Genomic DNA, 20898 nt, shown 5'->3' with positions numbered 1-20898 from the left:
TTGTGGTAAATCTCATAACCTGAATGGTATTTCACATACACAAAGAAAATGTTTTCTAGTTCTTCCCCTAATATAAATGACTTTTTGAGTTTATTTAACTTTTAGACTCCTTAAAGGATAGGTTCACAATTTTTCCAGGTGTGTCTTAAAACAATGGTCAGGTGTCCATATGAACATGGGAAGAGGTTTTCCTCCTGTTCATACTGGCTGTTAAAAGATCCCCTTCCAATGTGCTTTGAGTGTAAGTGATGGAGGCCAAAGTCAACAGTGTGTCCACACAGTCATTTTGTGCAAAAGTGTATTACAAGTTTATCTGAAGCTTATATGAGGCTTCAGCAGTCTGAGTTAGTCATTTAAAGTGGATATCTGCCACATTTACAGTCTTTTTAGCATCAATTCCCTCTTTGTGTTTCCCTGTTGAGCTGCAGTGGAAGTATAGCAACAAAAAGAGGAATTTGTCACTAAAAACAGAATAGAGGGGTTTTCCTTTTATAATTCCACTAAACTACTAAACACGGCTCTTATAAATCTCACCAGTACATTAAGTGTTTGCTTTCAATTTTATGTGACATCCTCAACTGTGAGCGACAGGTTTTTGTTTGACAGTTACTAGTTCTGTAATTTCTTTTAAATCAGCAAGTTTAGGGCTGAAGCTAAGGATTCTCTTACATTTTTATGGAATAATCTGTAAATTATTTCATGAATCATTTTGTTTATAAAAAAAAACAGCAAAAAGCCAATCACAAGTTCCAAGGTGATTTGTACAAAATGGCTGGTTTTGTCTGAAAAAATAAAAACCTAAAGATAGTCGAATTGCTCAAAAGTGAGAAATACATTTAAAAAAAACAAAACACATCCAATCTATTTACTAATCATTGAATAGCTTAATTGATTATACCAAGTTCATTCCGATCCAAATAGCCAATGTTTTGATTCATGCAGGGACTTCGATTCATGACATTCAAAAAAGTCAAAACTCATTTCTTTTTAGCTCAATTAAATTGTCTAGATTTATTCAACGCCATTTACAAAAGCAAGAACTCACTTGCTGCCTAATTACAGTACTATTTAACTGCAACTGAACCAGAAATTCCTGAAGGTGGACCCCAAAAAGCTTGCATGTGATGCTCTGAGAAAACAAGGCTGATTCATGGCAAGTCTAAGCAGCTGCTTCACAGAAAAGATGACATTCATGAAAGCCGACTGCTTCCTGTTGAGCTAGCTATGATATTCCAGACATAAAAGTTGCTGCCATTGTTAAATAGTCAAATACATGTATTTTAATCACGTAATTTCTTACATTTGTACAATACATGCTTTGCTATTGACAAGTGTCTGAAAGACTTGAAAATGTACATTTCCATGACACCAAGACGGAACAATTTTGGTAGCCACAATAAAATATGTAGTCACATCTGTAATGAAAGTGGTGTATGACAGCAGAGTTTTACATAGCAAACAGGATAAGGAAAGCAACCATCAAACAGAACAGTCCCATGGCTTCAGACAGGGCAAATCCCAGGATGGCATAAGAGAACAGCTGCTGCTTCAGAGATGGGTTCCTGCAAACAAAAACAAACTGTCAGCATGTCTATTCAAGAAGCACACACCAGAAATATATTAATCCAAGTTTTATATTTTCAATATATATGTAGGTATCGTGGCAAAACTAAAGCGAACCTAGCATAGCCAATGATGAGACTGCCGAACACTGTCCCAATACCAGCACCGGATCCGGCCACTCCGACTGTAGCGGCTCCAGCGCCGATAAACTTGGCAGCAGTGTCAATGTCCCTGCTGACAGCACTGGTCTGGAAGCCCCTCAGTGCGACCTGGGTGAGGGGGCTCTGTGGCATCAGAGCAACAGTGCTCTGGAACAAGAAAAAAAAAAATTTCCCTTAAAATCACTCAACGTGACGATGCAATTAGCTCGCACACAAATAATTCATTCATTCATTTTCTTTACCGCTCATCCTCTAGATCTCAGCTGACAAATAGTGCTGAAATTAATTGTTTTAGTAACAGCCATCCTTAATTAGACGACATAATGACTAGACTCTAATTTTCATGATTATAATTACTATTATTGATAATTTTGTCAAGTATAAAAAAAAAAAATCATCAATTTCTCCATCATTTCAACCTTTAACAGCTACTGAGCTGAATTGGTTTGTCTTTCTTCTGTATTTAGACTGTCAGACTACGTAATTTGAAAATGTCAAACTGGACATTTGCCATTATATTTGACAGTTTATAGAGTAAATGGCTGGAGCCAATAATCCAATTTAGTTCTAAATAACCTGGAAACTAAACAGGACAATAACGTGCAGTCCCAGTAGAGAGCCAGCGCTGCTTCTTACCTCTGTTTTGACATCAGGCCTGGACAGCACAGAGGCAGACAAGGGTCTGTAAAGAGCCCGGGAACCAGCACGGACCTGCAGCAACAGAATAGACACATAAACGGTACAGATTTAGCTCCCTATGAGACACAAGCTCACTAAAAACATCAAACATATTGTTGGTAATTATTCCCAGCAAGAGGCGGCAGGCACAAGAGCAGGTGAAAGACACCTTTAATGTCACTTTGTCACAGTGTCATTCACTACAGTGTACACAGTGTATGACCTGTGGCGTGTACTATGAGTACTGTCAAAACACACTTGTGGTTAATTTAAAGATTTTATTTATTAATAAAGAGTGACAGCAAGCTATAGAAAACCTTAGCAACAAGATTACTACCAAGCAGACCTATAATACTTAAGAAATATGACCTTGGAGAATGACAGCTCAGACTGCATGTATTTAGGTACAACCAATGCCCTTAATTATAATTTCTAATTTAATTGTGCAGGTCTGTATGAGTGTAAGAACTGAACTGAGCGTTAACATCGGCTAGCAGCCACTTCAAATGACCTTAACTAATGGTTCTCATTGGAAATGTCCGCTATGAGCTTACAGCAATGACACACTGGCGGCTTTTTTGACACACCTTTAAATGCATCGTGTAAATTTTCAGTAGAGCTGCAACACTTGCGTATAAAAGCCTGTATGTTGATATGTGCTTTAGCATTAGCTAGCTTGGGTAGCCTGCAGGCCTAGGCTGCAGATACCCTTGCCTTGACTGTAGTCAAGTTCAACCAGAGGCCCACTCGGATTTAACGGTGATATTAAGGAAGCAGGACTAAAATTCACAGCACAGAAGCAGCAGTAAGAAAATTAACTCACCAGAGCCGGCGTGGAGACGAACTTTGCACAGGCGTACATTTTCTACTTTAGGTAGTTTTAACCGGTTCGGTCAATTCTGGTCGAAGCCCGGGTCTCTCTGCGGAGGGAAGACCGCACAGATTTAAGGTCAAACGGGTGTTAAAACGCTCCACAGAGAAAATAAAGCCACTCATATGTTCATTCACATCCACTCTGCATGCTGTCCTCACTTGTGCGATGCCAATGTGAAGTTTAACAGAGGATGAAAAAGGATTTGTAAAGAAAGACGCCTCATCGCATACTTACCGACTGCAGAGGTCGAACCACAGTGAACGAGTGCGCATGCGCGATGTGATGTATGTAGACAGGCCCGGATGATGACAACGGAAGGTCATTTCACAGAAACTTTATTTAAAAGGACAAAAAGAAATCAGGATTATTGCTAAGTAGGTTTGCACATACAAGAAATTTTCCTTGGGGTTGTTGTGGTGCATAGAACTAAAAAATATACATACAATTAAGTAACCTAAAGACTATAAAAAAGAAAGAATTTACAAAAAAAAATATGTTCAATACATTCTAAGTGAGAAGAGCAGCTACAGGTTTAAATTTTAAATATTAAATAGAAGAGAATGAGATGAAATATGCAAAATATTGACCAGGAGTAAACAGTATATGTAGTGTGCAATTAATAATAATAATAACAATAATGATAATAATAATACTATAAGACAAGTTGTATTCATGTAATGCGCCATGTTAGATAAAAAATCACAGATACTTCTGAAAATATGAGATCATGGGAGGTTATGTTTAGGGGTGGGCATCATTAGGATTTTATCGATACCAGTATCGATACTGCTTATTGATACTGATACATATCAATACATTTATTGATATTACTCTCCATAATTTGGTGCAAAACAGAGATGACATGAGAAGATGTGAAAAGATTCAACAGTTATTTGAATGTACTACAGTCTTGTTTTTATAACAATTAGAGCTGTAGTCAACAAAAGAAAATCCTGCTTCTGCCTCCGTCTCAGACTCACCCTGGTCAGCGGCTGTCTCCTCGGCCTATTGCTGGCTGTGCAGTGCTATCATCTTCTTTTTTCTGTTTTATGGCAAGTGGCAACCAGCATTAAGGTGCATTACCGCCACCCATGCCAGCTATGTTAGAATGAATTAATGTTACATAAATGTTGTCCAGGAGCTTATCAATATTTTAGTACAGACCAGTCAGGAACCGGTAACAATTTAGTACAGGTTCTCGATATCTCTAGTTACGTTAATATAAGGTGTAATGTCCATGGGAGGGATAGAGTCCATGTCAGTGGGGGTCCCGGGCCTTATTGATGAGGCCAGCTGCAGGTGGGAAATTATTATTGCGGCATGAGGTTTTGGTCTTGACAAACCTCAGTGTCTTGCCGGAGGGGAGTGTTTCAAAAAGTTAATGTCCAGGGCGGGAGGGGTTGGCTATGATCTTACCTGCTTGCCTCAGTGTCCTGGAGGCAGGGAGGTCCTGAAGGGACAGCAGATTGCAGCCGATCATCTTTTCAGCACAGCGGATGATACGCTGCAGTCTGCCCTTGTATTTGGTAGTTGCAGCAGTGTTCCGGATGGTGATGGAGGAGGTGAGGATCGACTCAATGATGGCGGTGTAGAACTGCACCATCATTGACTTTGAGGTTGAACTCCTTTAGCTGCTGCAGGAAGTACATCCTCTGTTCAGAAGGTCCATTGGGTGGCAGTGTCCCCGTGGTGCCACCCCATCCTAGTTTCCTGGCTGTGCAGTGCTGGAACAGCAGGTTGAAGGTACAGGGCATTGCTAGTTATGTGTCCCCACAGTGGTAGCACAGCTAACTGGAGTGACGCACCCAGTGTCTGGAGTGTTGTCGCTTCCAGTCTGGCTGAGCTGGTGATCACCATGTCTGACAGACAGTCCCTCCTGTGTCATCTGGCTCCTCATCACTAATTTCAGCTTGGTGTAACTGGTGTCTTAGTGGGCAACGCGGCGTCAGCACTGCCTCCACTCCCCCTGCCTCTTCCAAGGCCCTGTTGAAGGTCGTTGGGGCTATGGTGTGGAGATGCTCCTTCAGCCATTCTGGTGTGAGTTCCTGGATGTAAGCGTCCAGGGCTACTTCTGTACAGCTGGGTTGAGGGTGGGGTACCCACGTTGTGCGTAGCAGTGCCATCTACAGCGTAGGCTCCCAGGGCTTTTCCCTCTCTGCAGCGGCGGTGAATCACCTAGTCACACATGCTGCCTGTCAAGGTCCGCTGCCCAAAGTGTTGCTCCAGTGCTCCGGCCAGGGTCACGCAGTTTCACTGATGGGCTGGCATCAGGTCCAGTAAGACCTGGAGTGCCTTGCCTCCCAGGGCCAAGGCCATGTGGGCAGCCATCTTTGCAGTGCTCCAATCATTCTGCAGGGCTAACAACTGGACCTGGATGAGGAAGGGCCACAGTACACCATGCTGATGGGTTGGGGGGTAAAATCACCACAGTGGCAGGGGGTAGTGGCAATGCAGTGGCATGCTGGTGGTGTCGTCACCTTCTCGTTGCCTCCAAGCTCCGAGCTGGACCTCCATGCTGACAGTAGGTTGGGTGGCATGGGTGGCAAAAAGCCGCGGAGTGCTGCAGCCATCTGGGGGTGCTGTTCAGATCCCTGGAGTTGCTGCCTCCCTGTGGACTTGCATTTTAGATGCAGGGATGGTGCAGTGGTCACTGCAAGGTAAGTCTTCACAGACCTTTCTGATTAAGTCTTCCATCCACCCAAGCTTCTTCAATTTCTCTCTTTGTCACCATCTTGTTGTGTAGATTCTTTCTTTCTGGAACAGTCCCACTTCTGACACCAATGCTGCAAACAGTATAGAATGACACACAGGACACACCTCTTTATAGCATCAATACTTATTGACATTCACAACAGGGAACAAAAATGACAATGACCAACATAAACCACCATGTTCTGAACAAACACATTACAAACACTAACATAACGTAACATATGCATTTCGGAATGGTTATAAAACAGCAAACTTATCAAACTACTCAGTCGAGCACTAGGCATGATGGGAAATGAGGGCCATCATGACTATACTAATATTCTAATTTAAAAAGAAATGCAGAATGTACATTTCCTGAAGAAAATGCATGTGATTGTTGCTAGCTGATTAGACTGCCAGCAGCTGCCGCTGCTACATTTCTTTTAATATTGTAGCATCACCTACAGGTGAAGTTGTACAGAAGTCTCATGTGTAACAGTATGCAGCAAGTGAATAACTTGTATCTATTTTCATCGTGGTTTTAATTGTTTCAATGTTGATCAGAATGAAAACTCTGACATGTTTAAGAAGACACACAATGGCATCCATCTTGTCTCAGTCTCAATCAGGAGATTGGGAGCACCTGTATGCATCTGCATTTATGTCATCTTCAACTCTACTGAGTGCTGCCCTTAACTGGGATTGAACTCACAACTGTGGGATCTAAAAGTGGCACTAAAGTAGCAACATCTTTGAACACTGGACTATGTGGATACACTATTACCTGAAGACAAAATATGACTCTTTTTAATGTGCATATCTCTCTTCATCATTCAAATAAGTTAACAATGTTTCTAAACAATTTGAAGAGTGGAGGAGACAAAGGGTTAAGGAGGGGTGGTTGTGTATTTCTGCATGCTAGTATGTTGTGCTGTTTTTATATGTATTGTTTGTGTTTGTGAGACAGTGGCAGTTTTGAATTGTAAATGAAACCTGAAGGTTTGAGGTGACTAACAGTTAAAAACAGAGAGAGGGAGGGGGATCTTAAGAGAGGGATAGTGATCAATCAGGAGATGAGGAGCACCTGTATGTGTCTGTGTTTGTGTCATCTTCAACTCTACTGAGTGCTGCTCTTAACAGGGATCAAACTCACAACCTTGGGATCTAAAAGGGACACTGATAAGGCATCATCTTAAACCACTGGACTATGTGGGTAAACTACTACCTGAAGGCAAAAGATGATGATACTGTTTCTTTCAGGAGGACTCTGGCTCACTTCTATGATGGCTCCTATATGTCTAACATCTGACACAAACAGTAAGCAAGATCAGATTTTCATATTTAGACTTTTAATTGCATAAAAAATGAGGGTTGCAGCTCTGACATTCTTTTAAGATAAAAGGGTGCTGGAATTACCTTGCATGATGGTACATAATAATCATGTTAAGGAACTTTATAAGAGCACAGTTATGAGGAGCAGTAATCACACAATAATAAAGAATAAGAAGAACAAAGTGTGCTGCACCTGCAGTAATCACACAATAACTGGAAGAGCTAATGATAAAATAGATGGGTTTGTGACCAGAGTCACCCACTAGGGGCCCCGGGGAAAAATATGATGTTAGTGCCTATTGATCCCCGTTGGTAATTGTCTGCACTTTAATACAAACCTATTTTGACATTGATAAATGGAATGGAAATTAATTCACTGATATTGATGAACTAGAAACAGAAAGCAGGTGGGTGATCAAGAGAAAGGGAGCATTCATATGGAGAGAAAAGGTAAAACTGAAAGGAAATGTTTATCTGGTAATCATTAAATGTATTTCTGTGTAATTACAGACTAACAGTGACAGTGACAGCTAACAGTGAGACACAGCTGTAACCCTGCGTCCAACACAGGTTGAACACACATTGAGTACATCCGCATCATACACGCATTTGCTTTCTGAAAGGGGTTTTACAGTAATAAACAAAAGGACAGGTGCTCTGGGGGGCATATTTCACAACAAACCATGATGCACAATGAATCAGGGGCTTTTGGGGCCCTTAAGGTTCTGGGGCTCCGAGGGCAGTTGCTAACTTTGCCCAGTCTCTGTTCAAACCTGCAGAAATTCTAGTGGGGATCCCAAAGTTTGCAAAGATTTGAAATATGTCAAGTCTTGGGTTTAAATACTTCACTCAGTGTTAACATCACAGCTTCAATGAAGAGCTGGAACAACCCAATGCAGAATATATGATATTGTAGCAATATCAAGATTTTTCCAATCTTAAAATCACAAAAATGCATAATTTGATTTCCTAAAAGCTGCATTCTAAACAAAAACTGAGTTATGGCTTGGTCATGCTAAATATCTAAAATCTATTTAGCATGACCATGACATGGGAGTAATCTATTGTTTCGTGTCTCTTAAGCATTAGGGCACCTTTAGAGAAGTTTAAGATTTCAAATTATAATCAATTATTAGACATCTTTTTTTGTAAGAATTTTGAAAAGAAAGAAAGAATTGGTGAAATTTGATGGTAAAGTTGTCATCTCACCATTTATATTATGATATAGTGCTACTCAGCAACATCAGACCTTGGCCAACAGTAACTATGGAAAGAGGGGTCCCTTCCCATTTTATCTTCAAGGCTGGAAATTCTTGGCTGTTTCATTCCTGTGGATCATGGTAAACCAAGAAATAATGGCTTTTTAGATGAGAATTTTCCAAGTCTGTCTTAAAACAACAGTCAGGTGCCCAAATGAACAATGAAATAGGTTTTTCTTTTTGTAATCATTCCTCCTGTTCATACTTGCCATTAAAAGGTCCCTTCATAATGCACTTGTAAGTGATGGGGGCCAAAATCCACAGTCTTCCTTCTGTGCAAAATTTTTTTAAAGGTTTATCTGAGGCTAATATGAAGCTTCAGCCATCCAAATTAGTCAAATCAAGTAGAACTCATTCAACGTTACAGGCTGTTTAGTGCCAAAGTCCCTCTTTTTGTTACTGTACTTCCACCACAGCTCAACAGGGAAACACAAAGAGGGAATTTGATGCTTAAAAGACTGTAAATGTGACAGACTTCCACTTGATTTGACTAACTCAGACCGCTGAAGCCTCATATAAGCCTCAGATACATTTTTTAAATGCATTTTTGCAGAAAATGACTGTGTGGACACACTGTGGAGTTTGGCCCCCATCACTTACATTAAAAGCACATTTGAAAGGGATCTTTCTGTACCATTCATGTGGATCAGGAAATAATGGAAATTTAGATGAGATTTAACAAAAACAAGTTTATGAAAGACCAAATGCTTCCCTTCCCTTTATTTCCTATATTTGTGTACAGTGATACCATTTTCAGAAAATAGAAAACTTTTTTCTATACATCAGAAACATATGCCAAGTGGAAACAGATCTCATAGGAGAAATCCCTGTTTCAAAGGTTTTACATGACACTGCTATTAACATGTATGTACAAGTGCTTTCTTATTGGGTGAATTGTTCAACAGACAAATGATGATAACATTGCTTCAAAACATGAAATGCTAATAAGGACAGTACAGAAAGTGCACAGCATTTAAAAACGCCTATTTTTTATCCACTAGTTTAGATTTTATGGTTGCAGATAGAAGCAGAATTTCTATTTCAGCATTAGTTTTCTCCCTCATACAGTAACAAAGCTTCCTGCTGCTGTCCACTACTATCACCTGTTGTGGTGTGAATTTAACACTCTGCCCAGAGGGACTGATGGCTCAGGGCCCTGTCTGTGCATCTCACAGGCTGATGGTGGAGCTGTAGGCTACCGACACCGGGCGGATTTGTAATCGTGATGAATGACTCCACAGCAGCTGGTCTGTGATGGAAAGGTAATGAGCACGGGGAGTCTGTCTTTGCTGCATGCTGGCTTTAAGGGAGGAATTTCCCAGTGGCTCCTCAGGTATGATCTTTTCAGTTTTACAGCGAACACGAAGCCAGAGATGACCTGACCTCGTGAGCATTGAGTAGAATCAGCTGGTAGATCAGAAATGTCCCACAAATGCTGAAGGAGAGCTGCTCAGTTTTATTCTATTCTATCATGTTCCGTTCTATTCAATTATTTGCTGGTCTGTTCTATTTAATCATGTTCTGTTTTGTTCCATTCTATTCTGTTCTAATTCTATTCAAATTTGTTTGGACATGTTCTATCCTCTTCTGTTCTATTCTATTCTCTTATGTTTTATTGTATTCTGTTCTATTCTATCACATTATGTTCTATTCTTCTATTTTCTGTTCTGTTCTATTCTATTGTCATATTCTATCCTGTTCTGTTCTATTCTATTTATTCTATTCTGTTGTGTTATTCTATTCAATTCTATTCTATTCACATGCTCACATTTACTATCATGTGTTAACAATAACCTATGAAATGATTAAACCAAACATTTGCATCATAAAAAACTTAACATAATCTGGTTAAACTGTGTCCTGTGTCATGTAATTATTGTCTGATTGGGTCACAGATGTGTTATTGCAAAATTACAGAATGAGTCTTACAGTACCAGCCAAAAGTTTGGACACACCTTCCCATTCACTTGAATGAGAAAGTGTGTCCAAACTTTTGATTGGTACTGTAAATAGCTGGAACATCACTTGCAAACCCGTAGCAACCAATGAGGTAATTCCTGTAAAGCTCCAGTAGAGGGTGCAATAGGGTCTAATGTGATTGTTGCCTTTTGTTGAAGGGGTCACAGTAACTCCACAAAAGAGATGAGAAGCAGATATTGCATTACAACATTGTTTTAAAATTCACTGACATGGAACAAAATATATTCAAATATATTCAACAAAATACATTCTTCTTTATAAACACATAAATAATTATCCTATAGATGAAATACTTTTATCCCATTACTGCACCTCATTTGGTCTAAACCTCTTAATCCTCTTGTTAATTACGTACATGCAGAAGCATAAGCAAAGCAAAACTATCCTGTGACAGATAATTATCTTGAAATGCATGTGCTGATATTATGCTTCTGTTAATTCAAATCTACATTGTAGAAATGTAGTTTAGGCCAAGTGTAATGCAGCCACTTATAGGTCAGAGCTAACCATATGATAAAACATGAAGATTTACAATGAATTAATTGCAAGACAGCACATATCAAAGTGGCCGTTAACTACCTGGGGTCAATGTCATACTGTGCAATTAACCGGGCAGCGGCTGTGTGGTCCTACATGGCTGTGGAAGGTGGAGAGAGCAGCCGATCTCACGCACCCCCCATCCCTCCCCACCCTTTACCCACCTTTTACTTCCTCCCATTCAGAGGCACGCACGCACTCGCTGTCTGAGTTCTTGCATAGAACACTCTGAGACATTCCATTTGCATGCCCGCCCCATCAAGCTGGATGCACTCAGACTGGTAATAAAAGGCATTGACCCCCTTAACCTTTATGAATTACAATTTGTGCCTGCAGCACGTCCTGTCAGAGGCCTCAGAAAAGCAGGCACCTCAGCCGGGGTGTGTGCGTGTTGTTTTGCAGTTGTTAAGGAGAGGGGAAAAGGTTTTTACAGCTCCTCGTCGGAGCTCCTGACAAGCAGGGAGGAGGCGGTCTGACAGCAGAAGCAGGGTAGGGAGGGACTGCAGCGCTGCTGATGGCTCCATGCTAATCTCCATCCCTGGATGCTGCACGAAACTACTGAGGCTCTTTTCTTTGTCAAGACCAAGGATACACAGCCTGTAGGGCTGCAGTTCATCTGTGTTCTACCTCTGATTTCTTCCCCTCTCTCATCATTTAGAGGAGTCCCTTCTTTTTAAAGCATTAACTGAAGCCAATAATAGATTAAACTAGATAACCTCTAATGGAAACATCTGGCTGGGTTTACACTGAAAGTTGTCTGTATAACAGAAACCTGTCTGAATCTGTTAGCAGGGACACAAAGAAATCAAGAAAATAACTCTAACTACAAAGTTAAAACACTAGTTGATTGCTTTTGGTAGTATAAATGACTAGGACTGAACAACAGGACATTATTGTCACCCACATTAATTTTTCACTCAAACATTTTGTAGTTGCAGCGTCAATTTCAGCTAGGTATAGAAGTATTCTCTCTTTACATGCATGCCAGTAAAGACTGGCGATCTAGTGATCTTTCCACTTACTTATTAGTTAGTTCAGATTTATTTATTCAGGAAGTCTCAAATTAAATATATGCATCACCACAAGACAGTTCAGTGACACAAAGCAGTCACAGACACACCAATTAAACATTCACATATATTATTAAAATTATCAGCAAGTAGAATTTAAAATCCATCAAAGGAATGAGTATCACTAACTCCAGCTTGCTTTGCAGTTCGTTCCAGTGGTTTGATGCATAGTGCTGGAAACCAGTCTTTCCTACTTAAAAGACATATAGAAATTAGTCTGATATTAAACAATATTTTCTATAGCTCCAGTGGGTCCAGCTACATTTTCAGCTTCATGAATGAACAAATCACATAACCTTCCCATTACGAAAACCGGACTGTTGAAGCAGTGATAGTTGTGGTTCTGGTGGGAGTCAAAAGGTTTGAGCCCACACATGAATAAATATAATGGTTTACTTTAAGCTCCTTGTTGTTGTTATAAAGTTCCTAAATATATACAGTGGACTAAATACTTAGAAACTTGTGGGTATAATTTGCATCCTTTTCTAATATGGTAAAACCAAAGAAAATGGTCTTATGATGATGGTAGTGAGTTATGAAAGGAATGTTTTCTTTCTTTGCTAAAGTAAAATAAGTCATAATATTAACTAAAATTGAAACTGAATCCAGGTCATTTGTTTTACAGAGCCGTACACAAAGTAAAGCTCTGCAAAGATTCAGCTTTTACAATTCTTAAGAAAAATATGATTCTATAGTGCTCATGGGTCACACAGAGAACCTGAGAACCTTTTTCATTTAGAGCGTCGACAGCCTTCATGCAGCTGGTCCAATAATCCACACTAGGAGTAGACAGGCACTTCTCTCTTCCTTCATACTGCTGGAACTCATCCCACAGAAATGCACTGCGTGTTCTTCATCTCTGAAAGATTTAAAGGACATTAGCATTCACAAAATTGATTTTTCAACAAATCCATAATAACACTGATCTTTGTACTGCTGCTGAGCAGAGCAGCTGGAAGTGGAATAAGAAATGCTGAGAGTTGCAGTATCATTAGTCTTTATCCTGACTTTTTATCTAAATCTGTAACACCTCTATATCCACTGGATGCCCTATATACTTTCGAGTACTCAAGTGAACAGATTTTATTAAATAATTCCTTATCACGAGCACTATAATGTCAATGTTGTCTGTTTTTAAAAAAAAAACAAAACTGACATTGTGTTCTCACAAACACTGGCGTTAACTGAGCTTTATTCCTCTTTCCTTCCTCTGTTTAACATCAGGAAATTCAGGCAGTGACTGTGTGAACAGGAGCGTGGCTGACAGGGGCAGCCGTGCGATGATTGGTTTACGGATCTGTGCTTTCTCTAGTGACTTCAAGGTCACTAAGATTTACAATCAAATGGCTTATGACACTTTAGTAAAAGCCAGCGAAAAGCTGATGACAGAATAAGAAAACAAGCCGGGCCACTTTGGAGGAATCTGCTTGACCTCATACTGTGCTCCATTACTAGGATGTACTGTTGTCAATTTTTTTTTACAATACCTTACAAAGATATGCACGTTAGTTTTACCAGACAGAAGGTTGTTAAGGACGGCATATGGAGAATGGATTTGATAGACAGACAGTATATGGTGCACACAGTATAGTAGATTAGAAGAACAGTGCGTTTCAAGCTCCAGTCAAACTGCAGTTACAGTCTACTACACAAAAGAGCAATTAAATATGATTTAAAGGCCAATCTGTAATGGCAGTGTGCTGCCCCCTATTGAAATATTATTGCCCTATTACTTACTGTTTTAGATGGTGTTTAGTGTGGTGTTCTGTCTAGTTTAGCTTATTTCAGTCATAGGTATGAAATGTACTGCCTGAACTTTTTATTTAAAGAGTATTTAACAGCTAAATGAGTGTATACTTGAATTTGGAAGCTGTCAAAGCTTTGTTCTCTTGTACAAGTCAAATCTGTATTTTAAAATAATGATGATAACATTTCTGAGATTATTTTCCATCTACACTGTATGTCACTCTTCAATTAATGTAAATATCCCCAAAAAAATCAGTGTACGAGCAAAAAATACATGCAAGCTTTGTTTTCAATCATTAACAAAATTACACAACCAACACTGGATGTGAAATTTGTTACACATAAGCTGATATTCAAGCACCCATACGGAACGCTGTTGATTTTTTATGGGACGCATATGGCTGCATTTTATTGTGCTCAATTAAATCGCTTTAAACTAGAATTAACTTTTTTTGGAGAGGCAATCCATTATACAGCATCCCCTTACTTAGAGCTGTTCACTGCACGGCTGCTGCAATCCGCCTCCTGAGCACGGCTCACAGATCGGGGTGTCAAATATGAGGCTGTCACAACAATATTTAGTGAAAGAGCCCTTCCTGCTTTTAATGGCCTGACCTACATCCCAGTTCAGAGAGCTAATACAGGCAGTCTGGTGGAGGTCCTGGAGCTGCACAATGTCACTCACAGATGCCCAACTCAGCAAGATCCGGAATGCTCAATTAGTTGCTTTTATAGGCTCCATTAATATGCATTAACTCTCTTTCCAATACACGAGCACAGACAAACAGTTGCTGCTGGTGACTTATCAGACAGGTAACAGAGATTTTTTAAAAGAGAACATAATGAATTTTGACATCATAAAAACCTATTGAGGAAATAAACAAAGAGCAGAGCCAAAAAAAGAATGAAGTTTGAGCGAAAATGCAGTTACTTAAGTATCGTGACTGGTACTCTGCCACGTTTTAGAGGGAAATTTTGTACTTTTGACTCCTTTACATGTATCTGACAGGTTTAGTTAATAGTTTACTTTGCTGATTAAGGTTTTGCACACAAAACATGTAAAGATCATGTAACATTTTTACAGATTAAAGGACCTAACTGTGTATAAAAAATTAGCTCCACCTCAACCAACTACAACAGTAAACACACTAATGCATCAGCAGTAAAAATCCAATAATCTCATATTTAATACTTTAAAACTCACAGGGGCCATTTTTCTCCATTAAGTACTTTACTTTTGATAGCTTAAGTACATTTTGTTAGTAATACTGACCATTTTCAGTGGACTTTTTACAGTGTGGTATTGTATTGTTGCATTTACTTAAGTAACAGTATTGAATATTTCCTCCACCACTGTAAAAGTATAGCTTATAAAATATAAAATATAAATATATGAGTATGTAGACCTATAGAGCTAGTGAAAAAACAATACAAAAGCATCACACACAACAGTCACAAAGATCATAACATTTACATATAATAACTCAGCCAGTCTCAGCTCTGCTCTCTAACCAAGACAACAGATATCTCACCACAGAAACCTACACAATCTGGTACCACTCCTCCCACACAATAAACCAATCTGGCACACAGCAAGCTGAATCAATCATGGCACTTTATTATCCTGTCACTAGTCTGCTTCCTGCAAGTGTGTTTACCCTGTCCATGGCCCTGCGATTGTGGCTGTTCAGTGTACATTAAGACGGACATAATTGAGATTGTGGGCGGCCGAAAGTGCAGGGCTCAACCTGTTGTCGTTAATCTGTCATATTGTCAGGAGTCACGGCAGCGGTGACCTATAGGAGGCTCCACCTTGAAGGCATGGCTGATGGAGCTTTGTTGTTCGTGGCATAGGCCCTCACCTATTTTAAGTTTATTGGTTTGCCACCAACAGAGAACCCAAAGAAAGTGTGATCTGTTGCCCAACCTCTGACTTCAATTTCTCTGCTCTGGTTCTAATCCATGTTAGGTACTTTATGATTAGGAGTGACTCCCCTAAAACTCATCACCTCTATATTATTTGCTGGTATGCATGATGTGAGTGATTAAAGATCAGATTTCTTATGTGAAAGCGTTATCATGAAAAATAAGTTGGAAAAACTCAAAGGAGCTAACCGTCATGCCCAGCTTAATGAAAGCTTAATACTTCTCTTTGTAATATGCTAAATTATACAGGCAATCAATTTGAATTAATTGGTAACCCTTCAGATTGCAGCAGTCTCTCTTTAAATTAGATTACTGATGGTTGTGCTGAAAATTCGCCATCACTTTGTATAAATTAAAGCTCTGGAAAAGCATTTACAAAATAACAAGATATAAATGAATGCAATCGTACTGTTGGAAAAGGTGCTTTTTACAATCACACAACATATTAGAAATAATAGCTAAATCTTGCCTCAGCGGTCTGTTATTAATTACCTGGCAAATAGGACCTGTCTGTTTTCAAACTGAGTTATAGTGGTGGCGAGAGATCACCAAAGAAAATTAAATAGCAATCAAAGTACATTTCTATCATCATAATTCTGATTGTCAGGATCACCTTTCCCAGGATGGCTCACAGCAGAATAACAAATCCTAGTTTTTATTAAGTGGCTCAATTTGCTGCCGTTCATGTTTCATATTTATGTTCTATTACAATTGTGTCATACATGCATGCTACATTCTAGTTATTTCTGGTCTGCAAACGTGATTTATTACACGTGGAAATACGAGAATGCTGCCATGAAACTGAATTTAATTGATAGTTGGGGAACACATAGCTTCTAAAGAGTAATCTGTGGCATCCTCTGTGCAGAGCAGCATGCTATGTTTACGCCACACTAACACAGAAACAGCAGCAATAACACAGAGCCCCTGGAAGGTTTTTATCACATCATACACGCCTTTTTATCCAGCCTTGATGTTGCACTGCAAAAATTTCACAAAGCGATGACTTAAATCTAAAAGAGGATGTAAGTATCTGGCTCTGTGTCTTCAGAATGTGGCTTCTTTTATAGCAGAGGGGGGGTTATATCAGCCTGGAGACCCATAAGTTATGAAATGTCAGGATCCTATGCATTCTAATTGAGTGTGGAACAGTTAATGGCTGTGGAAATTCAGCCGCTTGACGTCTTATTCCCCCGTGTGCTGTTCCACAGCCAAGCCCATGAGCCTCAATTAAATGACAAAATGGGCCCATTCTTGAAAATAACAACAATAAAAACACAAGCCTGCATGGCAGTAATATCAGGTCTCACCTTGAATCAACAATGGTCACAGCTTGCAAATGGCTAAACAGAGAAATGATAAGGGGGAGAGGGGGGGGGGGGGCTATGTGAAATGCTTCTTAGTTGAGGTTGAATACTGAATATAGTAATATAATGTACATATATTATGTAAACAATGTCTTAAAATATGTTTTAGAATTTGTGAGAAATTGTTTAATTACTCAAACGTCAAACTGACAACAGCAGGTAAAACTTGGTTGGGTCCACTGTACCCACAGGACTTTCACGAGTTTTTTCTCAGACTCAGGCCTAGTTTTTCTACCAAACTAGATCATGTCCCAAAATATAGTATATCCAAAACTTAAAGTCACCTAGGTGTTACTGAGTAAAACTTTTAAAATCCAGAATCAATAACACCTAAACCTTTTTCCCATTTTCAGCAGATGTCTGCAATCTATAAATACACATGGAGCATGTCCTATTAAATCCTGTGATATGGTGAGGGGCTAAATATTGACCCAATCCTGATTGGAGTAGATTTTTTTCACATCCTTGCTTATTGTTTTTATGACTCTTTGACTTTAACCCCTTTACTGCTTCACTGATTTCATGCAACAAACAATAGCTTTTCAATAATTCAATTTATAGCACGCCATAAATGGAATTCAAAGGACAATGCTGTTGAAAATGAACACGGACGGTGCTTTTGGCTCCAGCAACACCCTGGTTGCCAGAGGAAAGAGAGAATATTTATTTTACGGTTGCCTCACATTCCCATTAAAACGAGGAAGCTACATTTCCAAGCGTGTGGTGTAAATGTAATATACAGAGTTGAAAGAGACAGATGGTGGAGTGAAACTCTCAGGTGGCAACACTGTGCAATGGTACCACTGCAGCCAGTGCCAATGAAGAAATCCTACCAACACCATCCAAGGCCAGATTACATCTATTAATACATGTTCATGTGCATCTATCAGGCGCCTGTTCACATACATGTTCATGAAGGCAGTCTGATTCTGATGCACACGTGGCTACATCTCGTTCATCATTTGTTGTTTACGCCAAAACACTGAGAGGTGATGTGTGGAATAGATCTAAGACACAAGCACAGGGATGAATTACCATCCTATTTATTTATCCAGGCCTTTCTGTCAATCACTGCAATAATCAGTATAACTCATTCAGATTTTGAGAAAATGAAGGACGCTTTCCCTCCAATTTTCAATTTGGAAGTGGCAACTATGGCCATGATGAATGTCTGAATAGTCCATCTTCTTCCTCTCATTTCTCCTAACCTTTCCTGACAGCTTAGATATTGCCTACCTGGTAATTTGCTCTACAATAATTGTTACTGTGAGATTTCCCCCAGCTTTTAACAAGGATTCTTAACACCCTCTGTAGGTGACAAAATGCAATTACAAACACAAGCGACCTATCGTGACTGGTCATCAGCAGCTGCCACCTCAATTCCCCGGCCCAAACGGGTTCCATTAATGAAAGAAAAACAAAAGACATGCAGACAGATTCAGCAAACATTCGTGGCAAATAAAACTTTAATTAGAATATATGAAGTTGTTTTATTGATTAACAACATCTGTGATTAAAGTGTACGGCTGACACTTTTTTCCAGGCTTGCCGTTTTGTTCCCTCTCAGAGATCGTTTATTGTTGCGCGGCCCTGTTTATTGATAAGTGTGTTTGATGAATGCAGATGCGGCTGTTTGGAGAGCAGGTTTGCTGATGGAGCGATCATATTGTGCGAAACACCAGGCTCAAGCAAGAACAGCTGTTGCGGCTCCATCCACTGGGACACCATGTTTCACCACCACCCAGAGTGCACATGCAGGCGTGCTGCTGTAAAGCTGCAACCAAACACATTCACACCTCCCTAACAACTCTATGAATTTTATGACACATCACGAGAGCTCTCTCATCTCTGTCCAGCCCTAAAACCTTAATTATTGGACTAATTGCTATGGCTATGTTCATCTCTCTAGTAATCCTTTGGTGATTACATTTTGTGTTCAATACCAGGCTTATCCTTTAATTAAAAGGATTATTAACCTTTAAAATGGAGCCATGAGGGATTAAACCCTCCAATTTTGGCGTCAAAAGCTATTTCTTTACAAAACAAGCTTAGAACAAGGTAAAACATGCATCATTTCAATCATAATCAGGAGACTCTTGGCTGGTCAGATGGCTCATACAGTAGCTGCGCTACATGTTAGCCTTTTCAAGGAGCCGACTTACAACAGCAATAAGCCATCATCCATATCTCCTCCCAATTAAAGTCTACAGAATGCTGACACATCACGCCTGGTGGGCTAACAATCAGTGCAAATAGATGGATAATGATACAGTTCGGACCAGAGAGAAACTAAACATGCTGAGAACAAGGTGAAAGGGCCAAAGAGTCAATGGTAAGAAACTAATTATAACACAGACAGTGAAATATTTGCCATGGCAAGCCTTCAAGGCCTTTCAACTCAGGAGCAGGTGAGTCCAAAGTTCAAAGTCAGCCTAAGTGAAGCGTGATTGAAAATCATTGGGAATCTTAGCCAAACAGGAGTGCGTTTCGGATGATGAAGGGGTAGGAGGTATGATGACACCTCATTGATCTATTATGAGGCCTCATCATGGACACCTGTGTGAGAACCAGTAAGGAGGAACACAGGCTCCGATTAGTACATGAATACATGAATATAAAAGATGGATACCATCAGTGTCGCGGGTGCTGCCGTTGTCATCCAATGCGGCCTCCTTTTGTCTGATCAATACCTGCCCTCATCAATAATGTAACTAAACTATTTGGCACCAACGAGGCAAACATAAAGCACAAGCAAGACACTGTGATGCTGAACCCCCTCAGCAGAGTCAAGCATTTAGAATCAAGAGCTGTTTGCCCATGCCAAAGCCACGCTGCATTATCCAGAGCAAGTCTTCATTTGAATGTCCTAATTAGTTAATTAGTTGGTGGTTAAGGATGATATGAGCATCTCATCAATCTCTCTATCTCTAAAAATAAACACCCTGGGATGGCGGCGGTGAGTCATTAGAATACTGATGACTGTGGGAAGTGTCTGTGAGGATGAGGGGTCTGGTTGTGACACTCCATATTTCCACAAACCACCCGGCTCCATAAAGAAGACCAAGAGCTACTGCTGTGAGTATTGTATGGATGGCAAACCAAGCATGACATAATGAGTTTACAGAAACTCTGAGGAGCTCAATTAATGTTTTTTCATGCGTAGCTTTTGGGATCCATTTACTTGTTTATCATTGATGAAGGGAAAATGAGAATTAGACATGAGAATGAAAGTTGTTTTCATAATGCACAGCTCTCATATTAATAAAACAAGTTTGTTTAAAGATGGTGTTTTGTTATGACTTTTACATTCTTAGCTATTGTTGAAATGGCTGTTTCAGCCTCCTTAGCTGTCATGTGAACTTTCAACAATTACTTTGGGCAAAGTAGCAACAGCAGCGAGGGCAGAGAGTTTGTTCTTCATTTCTGCAGTGGAGTATATGAAGGAAAGCGCAGAAGAGAGGGGAGAAGAAGAGGAAAGAATAGGTTAAAAATAGTTAGCATATGGCAGCATATGATTGAGTTTCCAGGGCTCTGAAAATTCACTCTAATTATTCAACGGTATCTCTCTGTCATCCTTCCCTATATGCATTCCTTTGCATGGAAGTACAAGTGACTCCAACTAATATACATAATTCTGCTACTTAATTGGCACGGATCGGGTGAAAGTGGGCTAGGAAAACTCCTTAGAGACTAATAGGGGCACATATCATTGGC

At 39.8% G+C, this 20898-nt stretch overlaps 1 protein-coding gene and 1 long non-coding RNA gene across 4 annotated transcripts in view; both read right to left on the bottom strand.

Annotated features, from left to right (window-relative positions):
• Nucleotides 1-992: 992 nt before the first annotated feature.
• atp5mc3a (ATP synthase membrane subunit c locus 3a) lies at nt 993-3609 on the bottom strand. Of its 2 annotated transcripts, none has more exons than XM_044366805.1 (5): nt 3511-3609; nt 3226-3322; nt 2361-2435; nt 1681-1871; nt 993-1562 (listed from the first exon to the last, which is right to left on the bottom strand). In XM_044366805.1, the coding sequence occupies exons 2-5, from the start codon at nt 3262-3264 to the stop codon at nt 1448-1450; spliced, it is 420 nt and encodes a 139-aa protein (XP_044222740.1). In that variant the 5' UTR covers nt 3265-3322; nt 3511-3609; the 3' UTR covers nt 993-1447. The 2 variants fall into 2 exon arrangements, with proteins under 2 accessions (XP_044222740.1, XP_044222742.1); XM_044366807.1 differs by lacking the exon at nt 3511-3609 and adding an exon at nt 3435-3454.
• Nucleotides 3610-4176: 567 nt separating this feature from the next.
• The window catches only part of LOC122992839, a 92915-nt gene continuing 76193 nt past the window's right edge, over nt 4177-20898 (bottom strand). Inside the window, exons 7-9 of one of the 2 annotated variants that reach the window (XR_006406152.1) lie at nt 12872-13004; nt 7193-7272; nt 4177-6059 (exon numbers count right to left, since the gene is read on the bottom strand). This is a non-coding gene — a long non-coding RNA (uncharacterized LOC122992839). Of the gene's footprint in view, nt 6060-7192; nt 7273-10714; nt 13005-20898 lie in introns of those variants that run through there. The other variant, XR_006406151.1, reaches the window with a different exon arrangement.

Source organism: Thunnus albacares, chromosome 11 (assembly GCF_914725855.1).
Source record: "Thunnus albacares chromosome 11, fThuAlb1.1, whole genome shotgun sequence".
Taxonomy (NCBI): Eukaryota; Metazoa; Chordata; class Actinopteri; order Scombriformes; family Scombridae; genus Thunnus; species Thunnus albacares.
The sequence above is the reverse complement of the archived record's forward strand: the minus strand, read 5'-3'. Positions and strand labels throughout refer to the sequence as shown.

Bases quoted from the DNA above. Each gene is read 5' to 3' on its own strand.
- atp5mc3a (XM_044366805.1), bottom strand. From the start codon at position 3,264: ATGTACGCCTGTGCAAAGTTCGTCTCCACGCCGGCTCTG. The intron at 2,436-3,225 runs GTGAGTTAATTT...CTGTTGCTGCAG, and splicing joins TCGTCTCCACGCCGGCTCTG to GTCCGTGCTGGTTCCCGGGC. The intron at 1,872-2,360 runs GTAAGAAGCAGC...TTCTTGTTCCAG, and splicing joins GGCCTGATGTCAAAACAGAG to AGCACTGTTGCTCTGATGCC.